Source organism: Rutilus rutilus (genome assembly GCF_951802725.1).
Source record: "Rutilus rutilus genome assembly, chromosome: 9".
In the NCBI taxonomy this organism is placed as follows: Eukaryota; Metazoa; Chordata; class Actinopteri; order Cypriniformes; family Leuciscidae; genus Rutilus; species Rutilus rutilus.
Window position 1 is genome coordinate 7,453,304 of NC_140223.1, and position 24,178 is coordinate 7,477,481.

A 24,178-nucleotide genomic window follows, 5' to 3' on the forward strand; every position below is an offset into this window, starting at 1 on the left:
GTTTTGCCTCAAACCACCTGACAAATGAAGCCACGCAATAGTGACGAAGGAGCTAAGTTTAAGTTTATAAGAAAGAAAACCTTGTGGCTTTTAACTGTGCATTTGGCGTCGCTTTTGAATCAGGGTAGCCTTCATCGTGCCGCTGTGACGCAATCGGCCTTCAAATGTGGCCTTCGGAGGATGCAGCCTTCACATTGGGACACAGCTAATGAAACATAAGAGACAGATCATACATGTAGCACCAGCGGTTCAGTCAAACATTTTCTGAAAAGACATGGTCGCTTTATATGATGAACAGATTGAAATTAGGCTCTCAGATTTAATTTTTTTTTTTAAATGTATTTGTGTTTTGAAGATGAACGAAAGTCTTACAGGTTTGGAACGACATTAGGGTGATTAATGGCTGAACTAACCCATTAAGTCTTACTAGTAAACCAAGCTTTTCACCAAATTAACAAAATGAATCTAGATGATATAGTGATTTATGAAAACTCCATATTTTATCTAAGTTTACTTTAATGTATTTGACATGAAAACGAATGAAAATAAATTGATCACTTTAAAAAAAAATTCATATGTGCGTGAAGGCTTGATAATGTTTAAAACTCTTCTCACACTGAGTACAGAATTAAGGCTTTTCTCCAGTATGAAGTCGCTCATGTGATTTCAGGTTTCCAGACTGAGCGAAACTCTTGTCACAATATGAGCACTTGTAAGGTCTTTCTCCAGTATGAGTTATTTGGTGCCGTTTCAGATGGTCAGCTCTAGTAAAGCTCATCCCACAGTCACAACACACACGATCTTTTACTCCATCGTGTGTTTTCTGGTGCTTTTTAAAACTGCCCTGTCTTGAAAAACTCTTTCCACATAGAGAACACAAATAAGGCCTCTCACCTGAATGAACTATCATGTGACATTTCAGATGTTTTGACAAAAGGAACTTTGCTCCACACTGTTCACAGTTAAATGGCTTTTCCCCAGAGTGAATGCGCAGATGATCTTTTAAACTTCCTGCATCTTTGAAACTCTTCTCACACTGAGTACAGTCGTACGGCTTCTCTCCAGTATGAACTCGCTTGTGAACTTTTAGGTATCCAGAATGAGTGAAACTCTTGTCACAAACTGAGCACTTGTAAGGTCTTTCTCCAGTATGAGTTCTTTGATGCAGTTTCAGATATTCAGCTCTAGTAAAGCTCTTCCCACAGTCACAACACACATGATCTCTCACTTCAGTGTGTGTTTTCTGATGCTGTTTGCATTGATTCAGCTGTGTAAAACTCTTTCCACAGAGAGAACACACATAAGGCCTCTCACCTGAATGAACTTTCATGTGTTGCTTTAGATTTGATGATGAATTCAAACCTTTACCACACTGATCACACGTGAATGGTTTTTCTACAGAGTGAATGTTCAGATGATCACTGAGAGTTGATGCTCGAGAAAAACTCTTTCCACACTGAGAGCATGTATACGGTTTCTCTCCAGTGTGAATACTCCTGTGTGTCTTAAGGTTTCCTTTCTTTTGGAAACTCTTTCCACACTGAGTGCATGTATACGGTTTCTCTCCAGTGTGAATACTCATGTGTGTCTTAAGGTCTCCTTTCTTTTGGAAACTCTTTCCACACTGAGAGTAGGAGTGCAGCTTTTTGACAAAGTCACAGTGTTTCTTCACGTCATTTAGTTTCTGTCTTTGCTCCGTCACTTCCAGCTGGTCTAAAATAAACATATTAATCAGTTAGAATCAGTTCAATGAGGTTAAATGTGAGAATTAAATACACTTAGCAAGCAGATAACAAGACACCTGTCTGTATAAAGTATCTTTAATGTAGGGGTGCACGATATTGACAAAAAGTGATATTGCGATATCGATAATGAATATTGCGATATCGATATTAATTGCGATATTTTTAAACATATGTAAAACTACAAAAGTTATGGGAAAACGCATCAAAATAGATTCATAACAAATAAAACAAGTTCTCTTACGAGAGGTTCTCTCGTATTGCGTAAGTTGCTTACGCTACGGGTAAAGTCATCTTTTCTCGAGATATGAAGCCAAAAAATTATCCTTAATTTTTAGAATCTTGTCAACGCAGTGCAGCAGCACGCAGACCTAGAGCAGGCTATCTAGCGTGCTCATTGGCTGCCCTGCGGCAACTGCAGCAGCCTACCACTGAGCCTGGCGTGACGTCTCGCCCAATGAGGGCGCTTGGCGCCCTCACGCGTCACAGCCCGCAGAAGGGCCGTGGTTTAGCGTATATCAGGAAGAGAAGAGGGAACGAGTATTGCGTAACCCGCCGTGCTCGCGCCACAAGCTCATTTCGCTTCAGTCGACGAAAACCAGGGGAGCAGCCTCCGAGCCCTTCCTGATATACGCTAAACCACGCACCTTCTGCGGGCTGTGACGCGTGAGGGCGCGACGTAACGCCAGGCTCAGTGGTAGGCTGCTGCAGTTGCCGCAGGGCAGCCAATGAGCACGCTAGATAGCTTGCTCTAGGTCTGCGTGCTGCTGCACTGCGTTGACAAGATTATAAAAATTAAGGATAATTTTTTGGCTTCATATCTCGAGAAAAGATGACTTTACCCATAGCGTAAGCAACTTACGCAATACGAGAGAACCTCTCGTAAGAGAACAGAGGTTACATTAGGTAACCGATTACGTTTTCTTACAACATAAGGTTTATTGAACGCATTCGAGACGGATTTTAATCTGATCGCTGAAACCACATCAGGAGGAGATCTGGGCAGCATTCCAGATGAAACTGGACAAGTTTAAATGCATCTGGTTGTTGAAACCACATATGTAAAATGTACTCCTCCCAAAAACACACAAAAAAAAACGTGTGAGAACATGTCATGTTATGGCCAGATATGACGACGCTACGTCTGCAACACGCATCACCGCATGAGCAGCTGAGCATCTACCGGTATTCATCAAGCCAACGCGCAAACTATCGCAAATCAAAGTGAAAGTAAGTCACAGACGCTTTACACACAAGTATCTTCATTAAAAGTAAAGAAGCGAAATGATCTTACCAAGGCTGTTGCCGTTCTCTATTATTGCGGTATTTGATTTTGACATTTTAGCTGATGATCAATAAAATGCAGCTCATAACTGTGTTCGGTGACGTGAACTCCATTAAATCTGCATATACCGTGGGAATTGAAGATCGGATTTATATCCGTTTTGCAAAAACACATTTATGTGAACAGGTGAATCGTTTTGATAAATCAGATAGCTATCCGATCTGTGAAAACGCATGAAGTGGCCAGGTGGCCTGATGTTTATACTTGTGCGCTGGTGTGTGTGTCGAGCCGGCAAGTGTGTGTGTGTGTGTGTGTGTGTGTGTGTGTGTGGGGGGGGACTGTGTGGTAGAGCAAGGGAGAAGTGAGCGAGTGATGGCGATTAGCTTTGGAGCAAGTCTTCAACAATGAAGAATGAAGAATGGACACCAACCTATTTGTTCCTCAGTATCTTCATGTTTTATTCTGGATGGTTCTGGATCCCTCATGTCTTCAATCTCTTCTTTAATAAACTCCATCTTTAACAGTCACACAGATTTCAGCTGCTACTCCTGGAGTTTGTCCTTCTCTTGTAGGATGATGGGAATATTCCCAGTATTTATTGGTGAATTGTTGTGTGAGGGGCTTCACTGCAGGTGTGAACTGTGATCACTGTGTGATACTGACGCCCACAGGACCAGATCTGGAAAAATCAAAGATAAGTTACTGAATTTATACTGGATTACTTTAACAGCAAAACACATAATGGTGCCTTTAATGTAGATCAAATATAGAGCATTTTAGTTGTTACATATTAGTAGTATATAAAATAACAGTAGGTTGATTATTTTTATGTAACCTAGAATGTAATAAGGATAAAACGGGGCACAGGTTATATTATTCAATTAATATCTAAACTAATCAGAAATATAACATAACAGGGTTTTTCCTGCATAGAGATTTATGAGGCGGCCGCCTCCGGCTTTCGACAAAACTCGGACAGACGGTCATGGTCAGACACACTTTTTCCACCGTGACGGTTCTGTTGCGGTTACCACTTGTGTCCATTCTCAAACCGTATAGTTTGCCGATAGTGCAACATTCCATTCCAATTAATCGAGGGTGGATGACAGATAAATCATTATAATGTTTTGAGTTTAATAAAGACACGGAACTGTCATCATGCTAAAGCGCAATGAACGTGCGTCACTCTTTTACTTTCGTTTTCAACAACGTAATTCTCTTCAGGGAAAACCAATCAAGGAAAACATATCAGGGCTCGACATTAATGCTTGTCTGGGACCATAGACTGTGTCCGGGACACGTGTGGGTTTTTTTTTTCTTTTTTTGAAGGGAAAAGTGAGAGAGAATTGTAGGCCTACTACTTGCCCAACCGAACAAATGCCCTGATTAAAACAATTTTTTATATAAAAATAAAAAATAACTAGGGAATCACTGAAACCGTGAGTATGATTCTGTTTTATTTCATTTAATGTAAGTGGTGATTGATAGCCTATAGTTGATAATAATATAGGCCTACCTAATGTACTGACGGTAACAAAGTTGCGCTGTTGAGGCTCGCGCAGTTATTTATAACATATTATAGTTAAGAAACAATAGCCTATATAGCCTAGGCTACACACGACCAGAGTGCTGTTTTCCTAAATGCCATCAATATTGAAATCGAGACTGATTTCATAACAGTTCAATAAACAAATAGTTTAAATTCAAAGTCAAATACATTTTAGACGCAATGACTGTTTTTGTTCTGTTTCAGCAGCGAAAATAGTTCCAAACAAAGATCACACCAGAACCATAGCGCATCTCACAGCAACACTCAGCCATGTTTCATTAATGAATGATTCAGCGTTTTGAACGAATCGGTTGAGTCAAAGATTCAATTACCTATTCATAAACTGCCTCATTCTGAATAAATCAGCCGATTGAACGAATCGTTTGAATGAACGACTCAATGACTCGCTCATTAAGTCAGTCGCCTGCCGCCTCCTACTGGCGGTTTAGTTTCAAAGTAGCCTATCATTCGTTTCAACATTCCTTATTTGTATATTCAAAAAATATTTAAAATAATATCATTTAATACAGTAATAATTTTTCAATGTAAATTATTTAAATTGATTGATAACAGCCTAGTGTCTTATTATTTTAATTGAATATATTGATAAAATTTAAGAATTTGAAATGAAAGATTTAGCATACATTTAATAGAATTAGCGGAAAAATGTCCTTTATAAAAGGTACAAAAAATTATTCTGAGTGTTTTCAAACAGCGATGTAATGAAACATTGACAATTTAACTTCGAAGGGAATAAAGCCTCTGTTTAGGCTATTAAAGGTGCCCTAGAATTTGAAATTGAATTTATCTTGGCATAGTTAAATAACAAGAGTTCAGTACATGGACATGACATACAGTGAGTCTCAAACACCATTGTTTTCTCCTTCTTATTTAAATCTTGTTTTTGAAAAACACCCCTGAAAAATAGGCGAATCTCCACATAACACCGACTGTGACGCAACAGTCGGGATCATTAATATGTACGCCTCCAAAAATGTGCATATGCCAGCCCATGTTCAAGGCCATGCGGAACTGCGCAGTCAACAGTCAAATGTCAACAGACGTGGTTGATGTTTATCTATAATCGTTTATTTAGTCCTAATTTGTAAGTCGCTTTGGATAAAAGCGTCTGCTAAATGACTAAATGTAAATGTAAAATGTAATCGGATACAGCAACAGTTTAATTCGAAGTTGTTAGTTTTCTCTGCCCATTTCACCACGGACTGTTTTTCTAACCTGGGACAATATCAAGCAGGCTTCTCTCAGCGTCTCATACTGAAGAAGGGGGCAATTCCAACTATATTCCAGCAAGCGGTAAGTAGTGATTTACTACGGAAGCAGCGATCAACTTCACATCGTTTCTCTTAGTAGGATGAAAATAATCTTACTTAAACTGTGATTAATACAGAAAGCGATCAAAGAACAATCCCTTTCCAATCGCCCAAGCTGTCAATCACACAGCGTGAGTTTATCTGGACACTTGCCAAAACTCGTTGTGAAATCAATGACGCTGTTACACTGCACAACGAAGCTCTTACTGTACTTCCTTCATGTTTGCATTGGTGAAAGCATTAATGAGAGTAGGCTACAGAAACTGCGTTGCAATGATAAGATCTTTTTTCATGCGATCAACAGGCTGTCATCTGCTCAATGCTCATCACTGCAACATTTTATGTGATGGGAATAGATCTAAATACTTAAAAAACTTCTCACGATTCGTTAATCCCGATATCTGTAATAGTAAAAACGTATAATAGCTGTAATATTAAAAGTTTTCCAGATAGTTCCACATGTAATGCTAGATATTTCATATGCAAGCATGTCAGCCAATCACAGCAGTGGTTGTATACACTGAAGTCTCTCAGCAGCCAATCACAGCAGTGGCTGTTTACACTGAAGTCTCTCAGCAGCCAATCACAGCAGTGGGCGTTTACACTGAAGTCTCTCAGCAGACACGCCCGCCCTTTCAAACAGAGCGTTCAAATCAGAGGCTAAAATCAGGCTAGGAAATATGCCTTTTATTTCTAAATAATAACAACTTTTGATCTAAAAAACATACTAACATTATAAGGGCACCCCAGGAAACATTCTAAAATAATAAAATAATCCATGCAATTGGACCTTTAAGGAAATGTAATTTTGCCAAAAGAAGAACTTTTATTTTAAATCACATTTTAAATCAGCCTACTTCGGTGTGATATGTTACCATATTATCATGCTTAACACTGAGAATTTGAATAATTGTAATGTGATGATAAGATGCAGATATCTAAATCAAAGAATATGGGTGGTTTGCGGGTGGATTATTTGTTTTTAACAGTGGATTTGGGTGACTCAAAGTGCACCAGATTAATGAATTTATCATTAAAATGTAAAAAATGTTGTTGTTAGGGACACCAAATCTGCCAAATTCAAGGTTACAGAGTTTATACTGAAATACTGTAATAATTACAGTTCTTAAATTAAATGACCATGTGTGCTTGATTTTAGAAATATGGAGCATTTTGATATGGTTATATATTAGTAGCATGTTAAACGGCTCTATATGAAGGTTGTTCATTTTTATGTGACTCCAGATTTTATAAAGATGAAAAAAATCACAGGTTAAATTATTCGAATGAATTAAACAGGAATTTAACAAAGATAACAGAAAAGAAAATGCACAATATGCCTATATACAGACTGAATAGTGGCTGGTCAAAACTAATGATTTAATTATCTGTACGTTACACTTAGAACAATGTACATTTAGGCAACACAAATATAAATTCTAACATGATAAATATAACATCTCTGACCTGCAGACTGGAAATATACGACATCCAGAGAAAATATTCCACATTTGTCCTTCATTCACGATCGTTAACAGTGTCACTTTCAGCTTCAACTGGTGAAAGTTTCTCGCGCTTCTCTCTTTTCACGTGTTCTACTGTTACGTTCATTTTAGCGTCAAAAAAAGAAGAAGAGAGAAGAGGGAGAACAAAAAAGCTCTCGCGCTTCTCTCTTCTGCGCATGCTCAGTGCGCACGGTGTCATATTTCTTAAAGGGGACGCATTCAGTAAATCACATCTCCGCTCTATTATGGACCAAATCCACTATTATAATAATTACGCTCAATAATTATAAATATAATATATCGATTCAACAATGTATTCCCCTTCACTCAATTACAGTTACAGTATTGTTTTTCTACATGTCTCTCTTATTATACAATTGCAGCCTAATTATAGGGTCTTCTTTTGAATACATGCAGATATACAGCAGTGGCGAGGCCAGAAACTTTGAAGTGAGTGGATCTCGGTGAATTAGATTAGACCTCAATGTTAAACGTGGTTTATTGTCAGCCAACAGTTTCATGAAAACAACAAAATCCATTTAAACCTTTATTTAACCAGGAAAGAAAACTCACTGAGATTAAAAGTTATTTTACAGCAGTGCCCTGGCCAAGATAGGCAACTGAGTTTAAATAGACATTTATACATCAAAGTTAAGACATAAAAAAAAAAAAATATATATATATACATATATACATATATATATATATATATTATATATATATATATATATATATAAATAACATAAAACATCCAACTGGTTAAAACATTTACACACCATTAATTTACTCTGAAGATTACTTAATACAATTTTTAATTGACTACAAGACACCAAATTTTTTAACTTCATCTCAGTCTGGAGAAGATTTCATTCTGAGGCTGCGGTATATTGCGGCAAGAACTTTTACCAAGCTCGGTTCTGGCAAAAAGTGTTTTGCACAAATAAGTGTTATCGATCATAATACCGAGGTATCTGTACTCTGATACTGATGTAATCAGACTCCCCTGAGAAGTCCAAAAAAAGATTGAAATGTCACTGGAAATTTTTGAGTTTGAAAATAACATACATTTAGTTTTTTTTAGCATTTAAGACCAGCTTCAAGGCCCAAAACCTATTTTGGATTATATCGAAAGCAGATTGTAAAAAAGCCACAGATTGCTGCTTAGAAGAAGCTGAACAATATATAATAGTATTTCTAACTACTGCCACAACACAGTGGTCACTGATATCATTTGCGAATACAGAAACTGAAGAGTATTTATATGGGACATTTGTAATGACAAGATCTTAGGGCTGGGTGATATGGTCAAAAAAAAATATCACGATATTTTTTTTTTATATCAGTCGATATCGATAATTATCACGATAAAAGTCAAATCTTTATTTCTTTCAAGTTTAAAGGCAGATTTTTGCTCCTAAGTGAAAGTTGTAGAAACCAGAGCGTTAATTATGGTTTACTCTTTATTGTCAGAACATATCATGACAAACACTTGCCAAACAGGTGAACATTTCACAAATCTGAGGTAGAACATTCAAACATTTGTCATTTTTCCTTAACAAAATAAATATCTTTATTGGACAATTAATTTCTTAGTTTCTGCATGTGCTAATTTTTATTTGGTAAAATGTAATATTCTGACTGTTTGAGTTTTATTAAACTTAACCATTGGTCATCCAGTATCATGCATTTAGATCATGATAACCACAGATAAAACCAGGCATAGCCTGTAGCACCTCACTATCATGGCAAAATGTAACTTTATGGTTTCTATGGTATTTGTATGAAAAACAGTAGCCTAAATACATTATTAAATACTGTAATTATATTCCATCAGTCCTTTAATACATCGTCTACATTAATAATATAATACAATTCAATATATATATATCTCACATTTCATGGTGCAGTTAACATTACTAGGCTAACTTTACAGTAAATCCATGGTAAATGATGGGAATTTGTAGACGGAAAAGCCTTCTGACTGTATCGTTGCGCACAGTGCTTCTCCTGTCAGCGCTGTTTCATCTGCCTTTAAACTGGTTTAAATCACTGAGACATTGTGTTCTTCGCTGAATTCAAGCGCTTCTCACCGGATCTCGTGACGAGAGCGATCAGAGTAAACGCATCGGCTGTGCTGCTGTTTGGACTTTGAGCCGAGCGGATAAATGGTCCGTGTGGCGCGCGGTTCAAGTGAGTTTCGTTGATATTCTTGATATCGTTTTATATCGAGAAAAATTATATTGCGATAATTATCGTTATCGTTTTATAGCCCAGCCCTACAAGATCTATTAAAGTAGATTTTTCCAGAGATTTCGAGTCAGGCCTAGTGGGTGAGTCTACCAATTGAAAAAGATTTAGTGCCCTATTTTAACGATCTGAAACACAAGTATCAAGCACGAAACGCAAGTAACTTTGTGGGCGGGTTTTGGGCGCTGTTGCTATTATACCAACGGGATAAATGACTCTTGCACCTGACCAATCAGAGCGTCATCTCACATTCCCTTTAAGAGCAGGCGTGCTTGTTCCATGGCGGATTGCTATTATAATGGCGGATTTGCCAGGTGCGCGCCAGGAGAGGTTCACAGCTGAGGAAACCGACGTTCTCGTCAGGGCCGTAAAAGACAGAGAAGTGACAGTTTTTGCATCTTTCACACTGGGCTCGTTTGCTGTGGTCCGAGCCCGAGTAAACTGCCTGTGTGAAAGCATCCTTAAAGGAATAAAATTATCCCATGATTTACAAACAATCAAGTCATCCTAGGTTTATATGACATTCTTCTTATAGACGAATACAATCAGAATTATAATGGCAATGAATGGATGTTTATGTTTTGAAGTCCATAAAAGTGCATCTATCATCTATATAATAAAAGTGATCCACACTGCTCCGGGGGGTAAATAAAGGCCTTCTGAAGCAAAGCGATGAGTTTGTGTTAGAAAAATATTAATAATTAACATGTTAATAAGTTAAATTCTAGCTTCAGGCCAAACGGCCATACGCAGTATGCGCAACTTATAACGTCAGAAGTAGCGTAGTACTTCATGGCGTAGTAAATATCAGCAGTACGTCGCATTACTCGCATAAGTTGCGCTTTACATTTAAGTGGAATCCGTATGTTCGTTTAGCCGGAAGCTAATTATTTTACTTTATAAAGTCTTAAATATGGATATTTTTCTTGCACAAATGCATCGCTGCGCTTCAGAAGGCATTTATTAACCCCCGGAGATGCATGAAGCACTTTTATCATGGATAGATGCACTTTTATGGACTTCAAAACAGAAACAGCCATTCACTGCCATTATAAAGCTTGGAAGAGCCAGGACATTTTTTTATATAACTCTGATTGTATTCGTCTGAAAGAAGAATGTCATATACACCTAGGATGACTTGAGGGTGAGTAAATCATGGGCTAGTTTTCATTTTTGGGTGAACTATCCCTTTAACTGAAAACAACCTGACAAAATGTCTTGAGGTCTGGTAACCGTAGTATAACCGTGCACATCCAAGGTGAAACATTACCAGCTCAGGTGTGCATTATTTTCTAAAAATTCAAAGGCCGGTCTTCAATTATTCCTTACTTATACAGATACGCATCACCACTGCCCCACATCTTTTATTATCTGTCTTGAATGAAATCTGAGAGCTTTCTGTCCCTCCATTAACAGCTATGCAATAACCACTTTGCTGCTTCAAAAAAGTTCATAAAGAGGTCGTAAAAATAATCCATATGAATCCAGCGGTTCAGTCAAACATTTTCTGAAGAGACACAGTCGCTTTATATGATGAACAGATTGAAATTAGGCTCTCAGATTTAATCAAAATGATCTTCATTTGTGTTTTGAAGATGAACGAAAGTCTTACAGGTTTGGAACTACAATGAGGGTGAATAATTAATGACATAATTTTTATTTTTGGCTGAACTATCCCTTTAAGTCTTTCTAGGTCACCAAGCTTTTCACCAAATTAACCAAATGAATCTAGATGATATATTGCTTTTATGAAAAACTCCATATTTTATCTCAATTTACCTTAATGTATTTGACATGAAAACGAATGTTGCTCACATAAAACATTTTTTCATATGTGCGTGAAGGCTTGATAAATGTTTGAAAGTCTTCTCACACTGAGTACAGTAGTACGGCTTTTCTCCAGTATGAGTTCGCTCGTGAACTTTCAGGTGTCCAGACCGAGCAAAGCTTTTGTCACAAACTGAGCACTTGTAATGTTTTTCTCCAGTATGAATTCTTTGGTGCCGTTTCAGATAGTCAGCTCTAGTAAAACTCATCCCACAGTCACAACACACATGATCTTTCACTCCATTATGTGTTTTCTGGTGCAGTTTAAAACTGTTCAGCCGTGAAAAACTCTTTCCACAGTCAGAACACACATAAGGCCTCTCATCTGAATGAACGATCATGTGACTTTTCAGATATTTTGACAAAATGAACTTTGTTCCACACTGATCACAGTTAAATGGCTTTTCCCCAGAGTGAACGTGCAGATGATCTTTTAAACTGCTTGAATCTCTGAAACTCTTCTCACACTGAGTACAGTCGTACGGCTTCTCTCCAGTATGAACTCGCTCGTGTTCTTTCAGGTGTCCAGACCGAGCAAAGCTCTTGTCACAAACTGAGCACTTGTAAGGTCTTTCTCCAGTATGAATTCTTTGGTGCAGTTCCAGATAGTCAGCTCTAGTAAAGCTCTTCCCACAGTCACAACACACATGATCTCTCACTTCATCATGTGTTTTCTGGTGCTGTTTAAAACTGTTCAGCCGTGAAAAACTCTTTCCACACTGAGAGCAGGAGTGCAGCTTATTGGCTTTTGTTCCTTGAGTTTTGTAGTCACAGTGTTTCTTTACGTCATTTACTTTCTGTCTTTGCTCCTTCGCTTCCATCTGGACTAAAATAAACATATTAATCAGTTAGAATCAGTTCAATGAGGTTACATGTGAGAATTAAAAAACACTTAGCAAGCAGAAAACAAAACACCTGTCTGTATAGAGTCTCTTTAATGTGCAAAGTTCGTTTCTGACATTCACTTGTTAATGCGATTAAAACTGGGTTATGATCATTTAGATACATTTCTCTATCATTTGTCATCCATATTTCAGCGCTACTAAAGCAGTCAACAATGAAGAATCAAGAATGGACACCAACCTATTTGTTCCTCAATATCTTCATGTTTTATTCTGGATGGTTCTGGATCACTCATGTCTTCAATCTCCTCTTTAATAAACTCCATCTTTAACAGTCACACAGATTTCAGCTGCTACTCCTGGAGTTTGTCCTTCTCTTGTAGGATGATGGGAATATTCCCAGTATTTATTGGTGAATTGTTGTGTGAGGGGCTTCACTGCAGGTGTGAACTGTGATCACTGTGTGATACTGACGCCCACAGGACCAGATCTGGAAAAATCAAAGATAAGTTACTGAATTCATACTGGATTACCTTAACAGCAAAACACATATGGTGCCTTTAATGTAGTTCAAATATAGAGCATTTTGGTGGTTACATATTAGTAGCATATAAAACAACTGTAAGTTGATTATTTTTATGTAACCTAGAATATAATAAGGATGAAACAGGTTATATTATTCAATTACTATCTAAACTAATCAGAAATATAACATAAGACGACAGAAATCAACCATCGATTAAGGGACTGAGAATGATGCACAAAAGGAAATAATCTAACACTTGACCATCAAAATGTGGATAACAAGTACTACACAAGATTATGCTAATTTAAATGTATTACATATTGCTCATAATTTAATTTAATTTAATTTAATTTAATTTATACTATATTGTCATTAACAGTTGAACTAAAGCTTTCTTATTTGGTGAAGTGTTGTTAGAGACACCAGATCTGCCAAATTCGAGTTTACTGAGTTTATACTGAAATACTGTAATAATTACAGTTCTTAAATTAAATGACCATATGTGCTTGATTTTAGAAATATAGAGCATTTTGATATGGTTATATATTAGTAGCATTTTAAACGGCTCTATATGAAGGTTGTTCATTTTTGTGTGACTCCAGATTTTATAAGAATGAAACAAGTCACAGGTTAAATTATTCGAATCATATATGAATTTAACAGGAATTTAACAAAGATAACAGATATCATACACATGTACAGAGTATAGACTGAATAGTGGCTGATCAAAACTAATGATTTAATTATCTGTACGTTACACTTAGAACAATGTACATTTAGGCAACACAAATATAAAATTCTAACATGATAAATGTAACATCTCTGATCTGCAGTCTGTTGAAAATATTCCACATTTGTCCTTCATTCACGATCGTTAACAGCGTCACTTTAAGCTTCAAATGGTGAAAGTTTCACGCTCGTCTTTTGTTTCTCGCGCTTCTCTCTTTTCACGTGTTCGACTGTTACATTCATTTTAGCGTCAAAAGAGACAAAAAGAGAGAGAGAGAGAGAGAGAGAGAGAGAGAGAGAGAGAGAGAGAGAGAGAGAGAGAGAGAGAGAGAAAACAAAAAGGCTCTCGCGCTTCTCACTTCTGCGCATGCTCAGTGCGCGCGGTGTCATGTTTCTTAAAGGGGCCGCATTCAGTAAATCACATCTCCGCTCTGTTATGGACCAAATCCACTATTATAATAATTAATAATGCTCAATAACTATAAATATAATATATCGATTCAACAATATATTCACCTTCACTCAATTACAGTTACAGTATTGTTTTTCTACATGTCTCTCTTATTATACAATTGCAGCCTAATTATAGGATCTTCTTTTGAATACATGCAGATATACAGCAGTGGCGAGGCCAGACACTTTAAAGTGAGCAGATCTTGGTGAATTAGATTAGACCTCAATGTTAAACGTGATTTATTGTCAGCCAGTTAAACTGCCATTTATTTCATGACAGTTTCATGAAAACAACAAAAAACATTTAAACCTTTATTTAACCAGAAGGAAAACTCACTGAGATTAAAATCTCTTTTACAGCAGTGTCCTGGCCAAGATAGGCAGCTGAGTTTAAATAGACAGTTATACATCAAAATTAAGACATAAAAAAATTAAAGAATAAAAAAAACATAATTAAATATAAACATAAAACATCCAACTGGTTAAAACATTTACACACCATTAATTTACTCTGAAGATTACTTAATAATTTAAATTGACTACAAGACACCAAATTTTTTAACTTCATCTCAATCTGGAGAAGATTCAGTTCTGAGGCTGGCCATATTGCGGCAAGAAGTTTTACCAAGCTCGGTTCTGGCAAAAGGCACACACAGATTGTAATTTGATTCAGAGTGTAATGAGTAATTGCCAGTCAGTTTCTGTTTAATAAAACAGCAAAGATAAGAGGGCAGATAACCCAATATAGCTTTATAAATCAACAAATACCAGTGCATTTTTCTTCTAATATTCAATGAAGGCCAACCAACCATTATGTATAGATCACAATGATGTGTTTAAAATCTACAATCTGTTATGAATCTCAGAGCACATGTACAAAGCATCCAGAGAGACAAGAAGATAAGAGGGAGTGTGCTGATACACTACATCCACATAGTCAAAAAAAGTAGCAGACACTAGTTTCTTCCTCGCATTAAATAAAAAGTAATCACTTGTTTCTAAAATAAAATCTAAATTTTTTCTTGAGTTTTTGCCTCAGATATTCGATATGTGTTATCGATAATAATACCAAGGTATTTGTACTCTGATACTGATGTAATCAGACTCCCCTGAGAAGTAAAAAAAAAAAGATTGAAATTTCACTGGAAATTTTAGAGTTTGAAAATAACATACATTTAGTGTTTTTTAGCATTTAAGACCAGCTTCAAGGCCCAAAACCTATTTTGGATTATATCGAAAGCAGATTGTAAAAAAGCCACATATTGCTGCTTAGAGGAAGCTGAACAATATATAATAGTATCATCTGCATAAAAATTAAACCTTGTATTATCAATATTAAAATCCAGACAATTTATATATATGCTGATATATTATATATATATTATATATATATTTATATATATATACCTTAGCCCATGCGGCATCCCGCTCTCGAATGAGAACACATAAGGCGGATTATCACGTCATTTAACTCTATATTTTCTCATGGGTGCGTGCTTATTTATAATTAACATAAAACTATCATAAAAATATTCCCATTCGCAATCAACATCCGGTATTTTGTCCCAATCAATTTGAGCAAGATCGTATAAGACTGCTTGTTCATTAAAATATTTCATGAAACGACTAGTAATCATTTTTGGATTATGCTGAGGTAACTTCATATGTCTAACTACTGCCACAACACAGTGGTCACTGATATCATTTGCGAATACAGACACTGAAGAGTATTTATATGGGACATTTGTAATGACAAGATCTATTATTTCTAAAATAAAATCTTAATTTTTTCTTGAGTTTTTGCCTCAGATATTCGATATGTGTTATCGATAATAATACCAAGGTATTTGTACTCTGATACTGATGTTATCAGACTCCCCTGAGAAGAAAAAAAAAAAAAAAGCTTTTGACACCATTAATCATGGAGTTCTTCTATCTAAATTACAAACTTTTAATTTTGATACAGGCACTATGAAATGGGTAGAATCTTATTTAACACATCGAACTCAGTTCGTTAGAGTTAGGAATCATCAATCAGGTGTTATTGCCTTGTCTGCAGGTGTCCCACAGGGCTCTATTTTGGGTCCACTTTTATTTTCTTTGTATGTAAATGACTTGCCAAATGTTTGTCCTAATGCCAACATCCAAATGTATGCAGATGACACAGTAATCTTTGTACATGCTAACAGTGCAGCACAAGCTGCTGATCTGCTATCAAACTCAATGCAAAAGATTACAGAGTGGTTAAATCACAACTGCCTTCAACTGAATCTATCCAAAACTGTATGTATGTTTTTTAGTAAATCTAAAAGCCGCTGTGTAGAACCTGATGTAGTCGTAGCAGGGGAGAGACTACAAGTCGTCTCAGATTTTAAATACCTTGGAGTATATATAGATAACAATCTTACTTTTAAATTACATATTAAGAAGGTTTGTAATCGCATTAAGTACAACCTGGCAAATTTTAGATATGTTCGTAGCTGCATGTCAAAAAGGGCCGCTATGATGTTCATGCACTCAATGATTTTATCTCATATAACCTATTGTTTGACAACCTGGTCACAAGCTAGCAACACTTCTCTCAAACCACTACTCTCCCTATATAAGAAAACTATTAAAGTACTTGATAGGAAATCCATATATTATCATTATTGTCATGTTTTAAAAAAATATAGTCTATTGAATTTCGAAAACTTGATTATATATGTAGATCTCTGTCTTGTGTACAAAATTTTGCATGGACTGGCTCCTCCTGTATTGCGGCAGTTTGTGAGAACAGTGCCAAATGCTTGCAGATCTACAAGGAGTGCAGCAAGAGGTGACTGCATTGTCCCGTTTAGGAAGAGTGCACTTGGTCAAACAGCTTTCTCAGTCAGGGCTGTTCGTGAATGGAACCTCATTCCAATACACATTAGGAATTTGAAAACGTACGCTTGTTTTAAAATTAACTTAAAGAAGTGGCTAACAGGTAGTCAGGACTGTCAACATTACAATTGACATGAAATCTTGCTGCTCCCCTGTCTTCTCTGTCCTGTCTGTTTGTTTGTTTGTGCTTCTTGTGCTATGCCGATGAGGTTGGCTGGCTCTAACATGTATGTAATATTTTAATCCTTTTGTTTACTTTTTTTTTTTTTTTTTTTAGGTGTGACATCTTAAGATCTGTCCAGGGACAGCAGATGTAAAATAGCCTTTGGGCTAATTCTGGCATACTGTACATTTAATTATGTATTATTAGTGTGCATTGTCCCTGTTAAATACACCTGAAATAAATAAATAAATAAAATAAATAAAATTAAAGTAGATTTTTCCAGAGATTTCGAGTCAGGCCTAGTGGGTGAGTCTACCAATTGAAAAAGATTTAGTGCCCTATTTTAACGATCTGAAACACAAGTATCAAGCACGAAACGCAAGTAACTTTGTGGGCGGGTTTTGGGCGCTGTTGCTATTATACCAACGGGATAAATGACTCTTGCACCTGACCAATCAGAGCGTCATCTCACATTCCCTTTAAGAGCAGGCGTGCTTGTTCCATGGCGGATTGCTATTATAATGGCGGATTTGCCAGGTGCGCGCCAGGAGAGGTTCACAGCTGAGGAAACCGACGTTCTCGTCAGGGCCGTAAAAGACAGAGAAGTGACAGTTTTTGCATCTTTCACACTGGGCTCGTTTGCTGTGGTCCGAGCCCGAGTAAACTGCCTGTGTGAAAGCATCCTTAAAGGAATAAAATTATCCCATGATTTACAAACAATCAAGTCATCCTAGGTTTATATGACATTCTTCTTATAGACGAATACAATCAGAATTATAATGGCAATGAATGGATGTTTATGTTTTGAAGTCCATAAAAGTGCATCTATCATCTATATAATAAAAGTGATCCACACTGCTCCGGGGGGTAAATAAAGGCCTTCTGAAGCAAAGCGATGAGTTTGTGTTAGAAAAATATTAATAATTAACATGTTAATAAGTTAAATTCTAGCTTCAGGCCAAACGGCCATACGCAGTATGCGCAACTTATAACGTCAGAAGTAGCGTAGTACTTCATGGCGTAGTAAATATCAGCAGTACGTCGCATTACTCGCATAAGTTGCGCTTTACATTTAAGTGGAATCCGTATGTTCGTTTAGCCGGAAGCTAATTATTTTACTTTATAAAGTCTTAAATATGGATATTTTTCTTGCACAAATGCATCGCTGCGCTTCAGAAGGCATTTATTAACCCCCGGAGATGCATGAAGCACTTTTATCATGGATAGATGCACTTTTATGGACTTCAAAACAGAAACAGCCATTCACTGCCATTATAAAGCTTGGAAGAGCCAGGACATTTTTTTATATAACTCTGATTGTATTCGTCTGAAAGAAGAATGTCATATACACCTAGGATGACTTGAGGGTGAGTAAATCATGGGCTAGTTTTCATTTTTGGGTGAACTATCCCTTTAACTGAAAACAACCTGACAAAATGTCTTGAGGTCTGGTAACCGTAGTATAACCGTGCACATCCAAGGTGAAACATTACCAGCTCAGGTGTGCATTATTTTCTAAAAATTCAAAGGCCGGTCTTCAATTATTCCTTACTTATACAGATACGCATCACCACTGCCCCACATCTTTTATTATCTGTCTTGAATGAAATCTGAGAGCTTTCTGTCCCTCCATTAACAGCTATGCAATAACCACTTTGCTGCTTCAAAAAAGTTCATAAAGAGGTCGTAAAAATAATCCATATGAATCCAGCGGTTCAGTCAAACATTTTCTGAAGAGACACAGTCGCTTTATATGATGAACAGATTGAAATTAGGCTCTCAGATTTAATCAAAATGATCTTCATTTGTGTTTTGAAGATGAACGAAAGTCTTACAGGTTTGGAACTACAATGAGGGTGAATAATTAATGACATAATTTTTATTTTTGGCTGAACTATCCCTTTAAGTCTTTCTAGGTCACCAAGCTTTTCACCAAATTAACCAAATGAATCTAGATGATATATTGCTTTTATGAAAAACTCCATATTTTATCTCAATTTACTTTAATGTATTTGACATGAAAACGAATGTTGCTCACATAAAACATTTTTTCATATGTGCGTGAAGGCTTGATAAATGTTTGAAAGTCTTCTCACACTGAGTACAGTAGTACGGCTTTTCTCCAGTATGAGTTCGCTCGTGAACTTTCAGGTGTCCAGACCGAGCAAAGCTTTTGTCACAAACTGAGCACTTGTAATGTTTTTCTCCAGTATGAATTCTTTGGTGCCGTTTCAGATAGTCAGCTCTAGTAAAACTCATCCCACAGTCACAACACACATGATCTTTCACTCCATTATGTGTTTTCTGGTGCAGTTTAAAACTGTTCAGCCGTGAAAAACTCTTTCCACAGTCAGAACACACATAAGGCCTCTCATCTGAATGAACGATCATGTGACTTTTCAGATATTTTGACAAAATGAACTTTGTTCCACACTGATCACAGTTAAATGGCTTTTCCCCAGAGTGAACGTGCAGATGATCTTTTAAACTGCTTGAATCTCTGAAACTCTTCTCACACTGAGTACAGTCGTACGGCTTCTCTCCAGTATGAACTCGCTCGTGTTCTTTCAGGTGTCCAGACCGAGCAAAGCTCTTGTCACAAACTGAGCACTTGTAAGGTCTTTCTCCAGTATGAATTCTTTGGTGCAGTTCCAGATAGTCAGCTCTAGTAAAGCTCTTCCCACAGTCACAACACACATGATCTCTCACTTCATCATGTGTTTTCTGGTGCTGTTTAAAACTGTTCAGCCGTGAAAAACTCTTTCCACACTGAGAGCAGGAGTGCAGCTTATTGGCTTTTGTTCCTTGAGTTTTGTAGTCACAGTGTTTCTTTACGTCATTTACTTTCTGTCTTTGCTCCTTCGCTTCCATCTGGACTAAAATAAACATATTAATCAGTTAGAATCAGTTCAATGAGGTTACATGTGAGAATTAAAAAACACTTAGCAAGCAGAAAACAAAACACCTGTCTGTATAGAGTCTCTTTAATGTGCAAAGTTCGTTTCTGACATTCACTTGTTAATGCGATTAAAACTGGGTTATGATCATTTAGATACATTTCTCTATCATTTGTCATCCATATTTCAGCGCTACTAAAGCAGTCAACAATGAAGAATCAAGAATGGACACCAACCTATTTGTTCCTCAATATCTTCATGTTTTATTCTGGATGGTTCTGGATCACTCATGTCTTCAATCTCCTCTTTAATAAACTCCATCTTTAACAGTCACACAGATTTCAGCTGCTACTCCTGGAGTTTGTCCTTCTCTTGTAGGATGATGGGAATATTCCCAGTATTTATTGGTGAATTGTTGTGTGAGGGGCTTCACTGCAGGTGTGAACTGTGATCACTGTGTGATACTGACGCCCACAGGACCAGATCTGGAAAAATCAAAGATAAGTTACTGAATTCATACTGGATTACCTTAACAGCAAAACACATATGGTGCCTTTAATGTAGTTCAAATATAGAGCATTTTGGTGGTTACATATTAGTAGCATATAAAACAACTGTAAGTTGATTATTTTTATGTAACCTAGAATATAATAAGGATGAAACAGGTTATATTATTCAATTACTATCTAAACTAATCAGAAATATAACATAAGACGACAGAAATCAACCATCGATTAAGGGACTGAGAATGATGCACAAAAGGAAATAATCTAACACTTGACCATCAAAATGTGGATAACAAGTACTACACAAGATTATGCTAATTTAAATGTATTACATATTGCTCATAATTTAATTTAATTTAATTTAATTTAATTTATACTATATTGTCATTAACAGTTGAACTAAAGCTTTCTTATTTGGTGAAGTGTTGTTAGAGACACCAGATCTGCCAAATTCGAGTTTACTGAGTTTATACTGAAATACTGTAATAATTACAGTTCTTAAATTAAATGACCATATGTGCTTGATTTTAGAAATATAGAGCATTTTGATATGGTTATATATTAGTAGCATTTTAAACGGCTCTATATGAAGGTTGTTCATTTTTGTGTGACTCCAGATTTTATAAGAATGAAACAAGTCACAGGTTAAATTATTCGAATCATATATGAATTTAACAGGAATTTAACAAAGATAACAGATATCATACACATGTACAGAGTATAGACTGAATAGTGGCTGATCAAAACTAATGATTTAATTATCTGTACGTTACACTTAGAACAATGTACATTTAGGCAACACAAATATAAAATTCTAACATGATAAATGTAACATCTCTGATCTGCAGTCTGTTGAAAATATTCCACATTTGTCCTTCATTCACGATCGTTAACAGCGTCACTTTAAGCTTCAAATGGTGAAAGTTTCACGCTCGTCTTTTGTTTCTCGCGCTTCTCTCTTTTCACGTGTTCGACTGTTACATTCATTTTAGCGTCAAAAGAGACAAAAAGAGAGAGAGAGAGAGAGAGAGAGAGAGAGAGAGAGAGAGAGAGAGAGAGAGAGAGAGAGAGAGAAAACAAAAAGGCTCTCGCGCTTCTCACTTCTGCGCATGCTCAGTGCGCGCGGTGTCATGTTTCTTAAAGGGGCCGCATTCAGTAAATCACATCTCCGCTCTGTTATGGACCAAATCCACTATTATAATAATTAATAATGCTCAATAACTATAAATATAATATATCGATTCAACAATATATTCACCTTCACTCAATTACAGTTACAGTATTGTTTTTCTACATGTCTCTCTTATTATACAATTGCAGCCTAATTATAGGATCTTCTTTTGAATACATGCAGATATACAGCAGTGGCGAGGCCAGACACTTTAAAGTGAGCAGATCTTGGTGAATTAGATTAGACCTCAATGTTAAACGTGATTTATTGTCAGCCAGTTAAACTGCCATTTATTTCATGACAGTTTCATGAAAACAACAAAAAACATTTAAACCTTTATTTAACCAGAAGGAAAACTCACTGAGATTAAAATCTCTTTTACAGCAGTGTCCTGGCCAAGATAGGCAGCTGAGTTTAAATAGACAGTTATACATCAAAATTAAGACATAAAAAAATTAAAGAATAAAAAAAACATAATTAAATATAAACATAAAACATCCAACTGGTTAAAACATTTACACACCATTAATTTACTCTGAAGATTACTTAATAATTTAAATTGACTACAAGACACCAAATTTTTTAACTTCATCTCAATCTGGAGAAGATTCAGTTCTGAGGCTGGCCATATTGCGGCAAGAAGTTTTACCAAGCTCGGTTCTGGCAAAAGGCACACACAGATTGTAATTTGATTCAGAGTGTAATGAGTAATTGCCAGTCAGTTTCTGTTTAATAAAACAGCAAAGATAAGAGGGCAGATAACCCAATATAGCTTTATAAATCAACAAATACCAGTGCATTTTTCTTCTAATATTCAATGAAGGCCAACCAACCATTATGTATAGATCACAATGATGTGTTTAAAATCTACAATCTGTTATGAATCTCAGAGCACATGTACAAAGCATCCAGAGAGACAAGAAGATAAGAGGGAGTGTGCTGATACACTACATCCACATAGTCAAAAAAAGTAGCAGACACTAGTTTCTTCCTCGCATTAAATAAAAAGTAATCACTTGTTTCTAAAATAAAATCTAAATTTTTTCTTGAGTTTTTGCCTCAGATATTCGATATGTGTTATCGATAATAATACCAAGGTATTTGTACTCTGATACTGATGTAATCAGACTCCCCTGAGAAGTAAAAAAAAAAAGATTGAAATTTCACTGGAAATTTTAGAGTTTGAAAATAACATACATTTAGTGTTTTTTAGCATTTAAGACCAGCTTCAAGGCCCAAAACCTATTTTGGATTATATCGAAAGCAGATTGTAAAAAAGCCACATATTGCTGCTTAGAGGAAGCTGAACAATATATAATAGTATCATCTGCATAAAAATTAAACCTTGTATTATCAATATTAAAATCCAGACAATTTATATATATGCTGATATATTATATATATATTATATATATATTTATATATATATACCTTAGCCCATGCGGCATCCCGCTCTCGAATGAGAACACATAAGGCGGATTATCACGTCATTTAACTCTATATTTTCTCATGGGTGCGTGCTTATTTATAATTAACATAAAACTATCATAAAAATATTCCCATTCGCAATCAACATCCGGTATTTTGTCCCAATCAATTTGAGCAAGATCGTATAAGACTGCTTGTTCATTAAAATATTTCATGAAACGACTAGTAATCATTTTTGGATTATGCTGAGGTAACTTCATATGTCTAACTACTGCCACAACACAGTGGTCACTGATATCATTTGCGAATACAGACACTGAAGAGTATTTATATGGGACATTTGTAATGACAAGATCTATTATTTCTAAAATAAAATCTTAATTTTTTCTTGAGTTTTTGCCTCAGATATTCGATATGTGTTATCGATAATAATACCAAGGTATTTGTACTCTGATACTGATGTTATCAGACTCCCCTGAGAAGAAAAAAAAAAAAAAAGCTTTTGACACCATTAATCATGGAGTTCTTCTATCTAAATTACAAACTTTTAATTTTGATACAGGCACTATGAAATGGGTAGAATCTTATTTAACACATCGAACTCAGTTCGTTAGAGTTAGGAATCATCAATCAGGTGTTATTGCCTTGTCTGCAGGTGTCCCACAGGGCTCTATTTTGGGTCCACTTTTATTTTCTTTGTATGTAAATGACTTGCCAAATGTTTGTCCTAATGCCAACATCCAAATGTATGCAGATGACACAGTAATCTTTGTACATGCTAACAGTGCAGCACAAGCTGCTGATCTGCTATCAAACTCAATGCAAAAGATTACAGAGTGGTTAAATCACAACTGCCTTCAACTGAATCTATCCAAAACTGTATGTATGTTTTTTAGTAAATCTAAAAGCCGCTGTGTAGAACCTGATGTAGTCGTAGCAGGGGAGAGACTACAAGTCGTCTCAGATTTTAAATACCTTGGAGTATATATAGATAACAATCTTACTTTTAAATTACATATTAAGAAGGTTTGTAATCGCATTAAGTACAACCTGGCAAATTTTAGATATGTTCGTAGCTGCATGTCAAAAAGGGCCGCTATGATGTTCATGCA

At 36.1% G+C, this 24,178-nt stretch overlaps 3 protein-coding genes across 3 annotated transcripts; all 3 read right to left on the reverse strand.

The window, feature by feature from the left end:
- Positions 1 to 227: 227 nt before the first annotated feature.
- LOC311297135 (uncharacterized protein) lies at positions 228 to 7,594 on the reverse strand. The gene is made up of 3 exons (XM_084419278.1): positions 7,375 to 7,594; positions 3,458 to 3,706; positions 228 to 1,713 (listed from the first exon to the last, which is right to left on the reverse strand). Exons 2-3 carry the CDS (start codon positions 3,540 to 3,542, stop codon positions 629 to 631), a joined length of 1,170 nt encoding a protein of 389 aa, XP_084275404.1. The 5' UTR covers positions 3,543 to 3,706; positions 7,375 to 7,594; the 3' UTR covers positions 228 to 628.
- A 2,578-nt stretch (positions 7,595 to 10,172) lies between these two features.
- Positions 10,173 to 13,282, reverse strand: LOC311297138 (uncharacterized protein). The gene is made up of 2 exons (XM_084419285.1): positions 12,570 to 13,282; positions 10,173 to 12,312 (listed from the first exon to the last, which is right to left on the reverse strand). The coding sequence occupies exons 1-2, from the start codon at positions 12,652 to 12,654 to the stop codon at positions 11,471 to 11,473; spliced, it is 927 nt and encodes a 308-aa protein (XP_084275411.1). The 5' UTR covers positions 12,655 to 13,282; the 3' UTR covers positions 10,173 to 11,470.
- Positions 13,283 to 18,843: 5,561 nt separating this feature from the next.
- Positions 18,844 to 21,578, reverse strand: LOC311297643 (uncharacterized protein). The gene is made up of 3 exons (XM_084420030.1): positions 21,287 to 21,578; positions 20,198 to 20,446; positions 18,844 to 19,940 (listed from the first exon to the last, which is right to left on the reverse strand). The coding sequence occupies exons 2-3, from the start codon at positions 20,280 to 20,282 to the stop codon at positions 19,099 to 19,101; spliced, it is 927 nt and encodes a 308-aa protein (XP_084276156.1). The 5' UTR covers positions 20,283 to 20,446; positions 21,287 to 21,578; the 3' UTR covers positions 18,844 to 19,098.
- Positions 21,579 to 24,178: the final 2,600 nt, after the last annotated feature.